Source organism: Vanacampus margaritifer, chromosome 5, assembly GCF_051991255.1.
Source record: "Vanacampus margaritifer isolate UIUO_Vmar chromosome 5, RoL_Vmar_1.0, whole genome shotgun sequence".
NCBI classification, from domain to species: Eukaryota; Metazoa; Chordata; class Actinopteri; order Syngnathiformes; family Syngnathidae; genus Vanacampus; species Vanacampus margaritifer.
The window spans coordinates 25,117,837-25,126,359 of NC_135436.1; the positions used below are offsets into that span (position 1 = coordinate 25,117,837).

Here is an 8,523-nt window from a genome sequence, read left to right on the forward strand (position 1 = left end):
TTCCTGCTAGAACTGAACTGCAAAACAATCAATAAAAAATAAGTTGCATTGTATTTAGTGAGCGAGCATGTCTGCATGTGTGTGTGTTTGGTCTTGGAAATGCATTATGTCAATGAGATGGCCCCAGAAAGATAGTAAAACAAACCCGCCTGTGTGTGTGCGTGCGAGTAGAATGACACTATTAATGTTAATTTTCTTTTGCTGACTGTCACAGTCGGAAAGCCCGAGTGGGGTTAAAGCAACAGGAAAATGGTGGGTACAAGTGATGCAATTCCAGTATAATATTGTAACATGTCGGATCACTCTTTTCGACTTTGTATCTGTCTTTTAAGTTTCTTCCAACTTTTGAGCCATGGCACAACTGAAGAATCTCGAGGCAAATCACAAAGTATCAATACTGAAAGAATCTTTTGTCAATTTACTCACAATTTTACTTCCTCAGTTTAAAATCTGTTTCTATTAGTTTAACATTTTTTCCCACTTTCGTTACTATCTGTTCTAAATGTATAATAAAAAAATCTAGGTTTTCATGCTCTTAATAAAAATTGATTTGTTTTTAAAACTAATAGAAATAGTTCAAATGAATTTGAAAAAAAATCAATATTTCAAAATCATTCAGCCCTACATCATACCCAATGCAGCATCCTTTAACTGACACTTCACACAAGGAAGTCCTTCACCCTGTTTTTGCAATCACTTTGCCTTTGTCAAGTGACAAACGTGTGGCGCAATCGGAGACCGCTCCATCCCTCGCCACCCAGAAGTCTGTGACGTCATCTTGAAAAGGGTCTATTGTGGCCTGCTTTGAAAGTAACACTAATTGGATTCCGTTGAAGGACAGGAAATAAGTGGAATTTTGAAAAATGAATGTGATATTTATTGTTTTTAAATCCATTACATATTGTAAAAAAAATAAATCAGAGGGTACATTTTTCAGAGGGTATTTAAAAAAACAATTTAACTGCTGCCCCAAAAACAAAAGAAATAAAAGAATGAGGTCCGCATAGCAACAAGGTGTACCAGCTACATCTACAGATTCTTAATTCTTCATTCACTGCCATTGATGGCTATAGACGTCAAAAATTCATTTGAACTATTTCTATCTAGCATTTTTTCCACTTTTGTTGACAAGAGTATGAAAACCTAGGGAAAAAAATACTGTGCAATTAGAACAGATATAAAAATTTGTGATTAATAGTGAGTTAACTACAATCAAAAATTTAAATTGCCTGACACGTTTAAAAAAAAAATGAAAAGATTATTAAAAATTAGGGGCGTCAGCGATTACATTTTTTTATTGTAATTAATCGCATAACTTCACTAGTTAACTCATTATTAATCACAAATTTTATATCTGTTTTAAATGTATAATTAAAAAAATTCTAGGTTTTCATACTTTTGTTAACAAAAAGTGGGGGAAAAAAAGTTAAAATAATAGAAATAGTTGAAATGAATTTTTGACATCTATAACCGTCAATGGCAGTGAATGAGTTAAAAGTAGCGATAGCTCCAGTCCAAAAGTACTGGCAGGTTTGTGTATCATGATGCAATCATTCCGAGTCACTGGCGTCGCTGGAATCCGACGCCCTCTCGCTGCCGCTCCCGCTCTGCGCCTGAGCCTCCGAGTGGTCGCTGCTGCGCTCGCTGTGAGCCGGAGAGGCGCTGCGACTCCTGTTGTCTCCTCCCCCTCCTCTTTCCCCTCCCTCATCATCGTCGTCGCTGCCCTCGTCGCCGCTGCTCCTCTTGGGCTCGTTGTCGTCGCTGTCGGCGCCGCCGTCGTCGTCGCTCCCAAAGATCTCCTCCTCGTCGCGCATCTCGCGGGTGCGGTCCTCGCCGCTCTCGCTACCGCTCGACCGCCTCCTCTTGTTCTGGTTAATCTTGGCCGCCCCGTCTCGGTCTTCGTCGTCTTCATCTTCATCTCGCGCCCGCTTCCCTGGCTCTTCGTCATCTCTGTCCGAATCGCTGGCGGAGTTGTCGGCCTCGCTGCCGCTGACTCTCTCTTTGTCATCGCCTGGAGGGAAACAGGCGAAAAATAAAAAGTAATAAAACGCGCCAAATATTTTTACGTCCTCGTACCGCCGCATCGAGAGAATAATCGGATGACTGACCATAGTCCTTGTCCATGTCTTCCTCTTCGTCCTCTGGCTCGTGGTTCTCCAGCTGAGCTTTACGAGCTTCCTGCCAGTCAACCCGCCAAAGAGTCATTAGTCGTAAAAAGCAACCCGAGGCTGATGTACTGTAGATGGCAAAAGGGTTCAAGATGGAGACTGACCTGGGCCTCCAGCTCCTTCTCGTTCATGTCTCTGTGCTTACACACCAGCACGGCGTTGGTGGTGGACTGGGCGCCCGCCTTGGCCCGTCGCTTGCTTAAACGCACCCTGCGGTACGCAGACGACACGCCGTATCAACGCACAACGCCCGTTGGCACAATAACAACAACAACAAGAAAAATGGATTCAAAAGTGCATGATGAAAAGGAGTTCAAATAAAAACAGAAAAATAAATCAGACATTAAAAGACATGAAAAATAACATTTTCAGTATAAATACAGAAAATTCAAAATATTTGAAATGTAATAAAAATTTAGAGTAATTAGAATAAATGGATTAAAATATAACAAAAAAGTATTATAAACAACTTAGCTTTAACATGACCTTAAAATTTTAAAGAAACTGTTAAGATAATCACACAAACTAATAGCAAATTTGAAAACAAAACATTATCACATTTAAAATTACACTACATTTAATCATTTATTTTGAACTTAATTGAAATTAATGCACATTTAAATAACATTTCAAACATAAAATAATGACGAATACATTTTAAAAACTAATTATTAATAATAAAAACTATATCTTTGAATGATAACTAACGCATTTTAAATAATACAAACAATGAAAAATAATGAAGGTTTAAAAACATTTTTTAAATTAATGCAATAATGATCTTACTATGACGAATAATACATTTAAAAATACTAATATTACTAATAATAACATTAGCAAAATTTGAACTTATATTTGGAACAGTAAAAATGTATATAATAATGGAAGATTCTAAATAATAATAGCCTCACTATAATGATTTTTTTTTTTTTAAATATATATATATGGTTAATGCTTACAAAGGTTTTCCAGTGGATTTGGTGTTCAACCCAAATTTTTTTTGTGAAAAACAAAGCATCTTAAGAATTTATTAACTCCACAAGCATGATTTGCTTTTTCTTGAACTTGTATGTTTTTTGTGTGTGTGCTTTTTTGGATGAGTGTACCTTGTTTCCAGCTCATTGTAGTAAACCCCGTCTCCATCTCTGAAGATAAAGAAGTAGTTCTCCTCGTACCCTTTGCTGGCTTTGTTCTTCACGTTCCAGTTGTACTCCCTGGCGATCTTGTAGTCGTAGCTGAAAAGGCAAAGAAGTGGCTTGAAATCTCAAGCGCACCCAACCGTGCGACTTTGAGTCTTGCCGTTTCCTTACAGATCTTCCGGCATGTAGTCCAGCCCCTCATCAACGTCCCGTTTACGCTTGCGAAGCGTGTCCTCGTTGGGCAGGAAGTAGGCCACAAACTGGTTTCCTTCCTCGTCCATCATGCCTCTGCGTGGAACGCGTTCATCACTTGTCAGTCCTGCGTCCAATCGTTTCATATGCAGGCGGCGGGTCTGATTTGACGCTACCTGATCATGGCTTGAGACATCATTTCCACGCCCGCCGGTCCCGACATGTCTTTCGGAGCGGGATCCGAGTCGAAGATGACCTGAGCGCACGGGTTGATCCACATCTGGCGAGGCACAGGGAAGACATTGTAATCGGCAATACGCGACTAGCTGCTACTTTTTTTCTTTGTAACAATAGATGTCAGAGCAGATGAAAAGTTATCAGTTTACCTTGAAATCTGGGAAGGCGGGCAGAACCTCCACTGGGGTAACTCGGGGTTTGCTGTAATGCTGCACAATCTGAACACAAACAAATGTTTTGAGATATGTACCAAGAATGTAGAAGTTACGGCACTTCAATTTTTTTTAACTCATTCACTGCCATTGACAGCTACAGACGTTAAAAAAAAAATCATTGTAACTATTTCTATTAGTTTAACATTTTTTCCCACTTTTGTTAACAAGACAATGAAAACCTAGATTTTTTTGTGAGATTTGTGATTTATCCTGAGTTAACTAGTGAAGTCATGCGATTAATTACAATTTAAAAAAAATATCGATTGACACCCCTAATTTTTAATAATCTTTTCTTTTTTCTAATCGCATCACACGATTACATTTTTTAATTGACTTCAATAGTTAACTCACAATTAATCACAAATTTTATATCTGTTCTAAATGACGCTAACGCACACCCAAATAAATAAATAAATACATAAATAGGACCGGGTTACTGAATTGCAATTTGAAGGGGTGTACAACTGAGTGTTCTCGCACCGGTTTCTGTGCGTCCTCAAATGTCTTCTCGATGGCGGAGATTTGGCTGTCTCTGTCCTTGTAGATTTCCTCTTCTGTGAACTGCTGTTTGACAGACACGCCAATCCTAAACACAAACACACGTTCAGGTTGGAAAGCTTTTGTACCCGCTCACGCTTACACACTTTCTTTTGTTTTCACACACACACACACACACAGTCAATATTCTCTCATACATACTGTAAACGCATGCATACATTCCCACTTGATCGTCAACTCACTTGACTTCCACTTTCTCATTGGAGACGCCGTATCTGTTGAACTCTGTGGAAATATATTCCGTCTTTCTCATCCACGGCACCACCTTGGCGTGCTGCTGGGATCTAAAAGAGTGAAAAAATAATAATAATAAAAATAAAAAAATAAGTAAAAATCTCCAAACATGCAATCTCGGCGAGCTCAACTTTGTAGCTTTACCTCTTGGAGCTGGACGGAGCCTGGATGTCCTCTTCCAGCAGTTTTTCATCAGCTGGATCCAAGGGTACTGGGGGGGAATAATCACAATAGTAAAAACAATAAAACCATGATGTCATCACCTGGAATAAGAGTTGAGAAAAGTGTGCTGCCTCTATTGGTTTGCAAAAGAATAACAAAGCACAGTTGAGTTGTATTTAACTCATTCACTGCCATTGACGGCTATAGACGTCAAAAATTCATTTGAACTCTTTCTATTAGTTTAACATTTTTTCCCACTTTTATTAACAAGAGTATGAAAACCTAGAATTTTTTATTGTACATTTAGAACAGATATAAAATGGGTGGTTAATTGTGAGTTAACTAGTGAAGTCATGCAATTAATTCTGATTACAAATTTTAATTGCCTGACGCCCCAAATATTTTATAATGTTTTCTTCTTCTTTTTTTATTCATTCATTGCCATTGAAAAAATTCATTTAAACTATTTCTATTAGTTTAACATTTTTTTCCCACTTTTGTTAAGAGTATGAAAACCTAGAATTGTTTTTATTGTACATTTAGAACAGATATAAAATTTATGATTAATCGTGAGTTAACCAGTTAAGTCATGCAATTAATTACAAAATGTTATCGCCTGTCGCCCCTAATTTTTAATAATCTTTTTTTTAAATGAATTTATGGCAGTGAGTGAGTTAACTTTGCTTCCTGTGTAATGGAGGCCATGATTACATGACAGCTGACTTACTGTTAGGGTCTATGCGGTACGTATCCGGGTTGATGAGATCGATAGTGACACCGAGGTCCGGCTCGGTCAGGAGCTCGTGCTTGTGCTGCTTCTCCAGAGACGTGGCTTTATACTGTACAAACCTGTTACCGTGGCAACAAGAAAGCTACTTAGTGGGGTTATGTCCATAATGGTTATTATAGAAAGTGGCATTTACAGTACCGGTGCTGATCAAATGGGTATGTGATGAATTTGGGGTCAAACGGGATGTCCGGCAGGCTGTTGCAGTATTTCACTCGACAGACCACACCCGACCTGTCATAGACACAAAATGTCTGTCATTTACAAGTTATTTTCACCTACATCAGTAAAATACGTACCAACACTACTTACCTCTCTGGGACAGTCCTGTGCGATGATTGCCGACTAAAAGAGTGGGGAAAAAGAGATAGAAAAACAAACAAAACGAAACACTTGAAAAGTGACTAAATAACTCAGTGTCATTGTGAATTAATACAGGGCAGGGGATGTCGGTTTACAAGATTTTGACAACAGTGCATCCATAAATCAGTCCTAAAATTTGATCAGAGCTTCATCGAAGTCAATACAAAATAGTCTGATTTGCTAACTCAGGGTCTGGACGTTCTATCATTGACTGGAAAACAAACTATCAAGACATTTTAGCAGGAGAACTTTAGACCTTCTGTCTGCTAACTAAAAGACAAAAAAAGGCAGAAACAAGAAATATCGTAATAAACTAGTAGTTTATTATAACAGAAAGTATAAAGTTTAACAGAAGATGGGTGATTTGTTTGGACAAAAATCCATTTACTTGCATATGAGAAGTGTTTTTCACACAAATATTTAATGTAACTAAAAACTGGTGGTGATTTTTGAAATGCGAAGGAAGAATAGTAGCCCGAATACAGTATCTTGAATTTTGTGATTATTTGTAAGGTTGGATACGTGGAAGTAGGACAATGCAAGAGGTGGAATCAATGTTCAAACTGTGCCTAGCGTTACAGCGGATTACAATAATATAAGTAAATAATAACATATATGCCTCGTTTTGCAACATAAACCCATCATACTCGCTAATCTGACAGCCTGACAGGTTAGTCACTGATTAAACTTCGGCTAAGTGGCAAACTAGCAGCGGCTCTAAAAGACGTAACGTGTTTTTACCTGTGGCCGTCTTCGCGCTGTGCTTGCGTCTGGATCGTCGGCGCCATGATAGCACAAAACGGTGCGCGCTTTAAATAATAGCCCCGTCGAATAAATACGACGAGTGGATACCTCCGAACAAAGGTAAAGAAAAGCGACACTATCGAAATTTACCCTCCATTTGCCGAGGGTAATGTTTAGTACCGGAAGGACTTCACTGAACCGCTCTAATAAAACATAGTCGCTGTTTTTGTGAGCGCCCCCTGTTGTCTGTTGACGTGGAACACAAGGCTTGGGTTGGGTGAACTCGGGGGTCATTCATTTAAAATAACGAATTCGTAATGGATTTAGTGTGAATGATAAAAAATTTCAGCAAAATTAACAATTTTACATACGTTTAAAATTCTTGTTTTGTCGATTTTTTTTCTGAGCATTGAAAAGTGTGTTATTTTGACTCTACATTGTCCAAAGCACTGAATGTGGGCATAAATTTATATTTGTCAATATAAAATGAGCTGACAATGAAGACAATAGAAAATGGATGGATATGTAGATTTTCTTTAGGTACAATCTTGTTAACAATTAAAAGACATTACAAGACGTTAGTATTTGATCATAGCTCACCTGTGATATGTACATTTACAATTCTTAACAAAACGAGATGTTGGCATTAACATTACTGGAAATATTGATTTAAATCTCATACATGGCTTTAAATAGTGACAACTTCAGCTGCATAGAACTTCAGTAAACAAAAAAAAAACATCTTTGTGCAAATCCTACAAAATTAAAATGAGTTTAACAAAAAGTAGTCGCTAATCATTTTTCCAGCAGCACTCATGCCTCCAAAAAGACAAACAATAAACATTACAGCAGCGGTTCACACAGAGCTCCTTCTCAGCTCTTTGGCCACCGTTTTGATCAGTGTGCACCTACTACAGTTAAATATACAAGAGGACGGCATTAGCATAAAAAAAAAAACTGCAGTGTGCTTGCACACAAATCAAAAGAGTGCATTCAGGAATCGTTTCCGGATGTTTGTCATGTGCCAGGGCTACATCTCTCTCTGCAAGTGGGAATCAACTCTGTGAAGACACACAAGACGAGATGACACTAAAAATATGTGCCGCCACTTTTCTAAACACAGTATTCGGACTAATATTGCGCTTGTGGAATATGAATTAAGCAGCAAAATCCATTATCAGGGGCAGCCATTTTGCCACTGAAAATGACGTCACAGTTCCTGAGGGATGGCCACACTCACAGCTCACCTGCTTTCTGCACTTTTCTAGGCACTGTGATGTCATTTTCAGTCGATAGCATGTGGCAAAATAGCCGGCCACTGAGATGGATAAAAACAGGTGGATTTTGCTGCTTAATTCATATTCCACAAACACAATATTAATCAGAATACCGTGTTTAGACTAGTGGGGTCGCATAGTTCATATTAATGTACAGAATTTTTTGGACAACTTCCTTTTTAAAGCCACTGGCGCACTCAATCAATCTCAACTCAATTTTATTGATATAGTGCTTTAAAACATTTTTTTTTTTACACTTATCAAAACAAGGTCCATACCTGTTCAGCATGTATATCAGCTGGCCAGAATCATCTGAAAATGCACTGTTGTAGAAAACAAAGGTTCAGTACAATTTGACATTGAGAAGGTAGCATAAAAAAACACACACAAAATGCGTGCTAAGCAGAGGATATCCAAAAGTCAAAACACCCTTGTTCAAGTACCATT

At 38.2% G+C, this 8,523-nt stretch overlaps 1 protein-coding gene across 1 annotated transcript; it reads right to left on the bottom strand.

Annotated features, from left to right (window-relative positions):
* Nucleotides 1-769: 769 nt before the first annotated feature.
* On the bottom strand, nucleotides 770-7,177 carry paf1 (PAF1 homolog, Paf1/RNA polymerase II complex component). The gene is made up of 14 exons (XM_077566821.1): nucleotides 6,797-7,177; nucleotides 6,005-6,037; nucleotides 5,834-5,926; nucleotides 5,633-5,754; nucleotides 4,888-4,954; nucleotides 4,692-4,793; nucleotides 4,432-4,537; nucleotides 3,886-3,954; nucleotides 3,676-3,779; nucleotides 3,479-3,595; nucleotides 3,275-3,403; nucleotides 2,273-2,378; nucleotides 2,109-2,178; nucleotides 770-2,011 (listed from the first exon to the last, which is right to left on the bottom strand). Exons 1-14 carry the CDS (start codon nucleotides 6,841-6,843, stop codon nucleotides 1,551-1,553), a joined length of 1,626 nt encoding a protein of 541 aa, XP_077422947.1. The 5' UTR covers nucleotides 6,844-7,177; the 3' UTR covers nucleotides 770-1,550.
* Between the last annotated feature and the right edge of the window lie 1,346 nt (nucleotides 7,178-8,523).

What these genes read in the sequence shown, in the direction of transcription:
- paf1 (XM_077566821.1), bottom strand. Translation starts at nt 6,843, where the DNA reads ATGGCGCCGACGATCCAGACGCAAGCACAGCGCGAAGACGGCCACAG. An exon ending in CAGCGCGAAGACGGCCACAG is followed by an intron (nt 6,038 to 6,796) that starts GTAAAAACACGT and finishes CCACTCTTTTAG; the next exon opens with TCGGCAATCATCGCACAGGA. An exon ending in TTGAGGACGCACAGAAACCG is followed by an intron (nt 3,955 to 4,431) that starts GTGCGAGAACAC and finishes GTTTGTGTTCAG; the next exon opens with ATTGTGCAGCATTACAGCAA.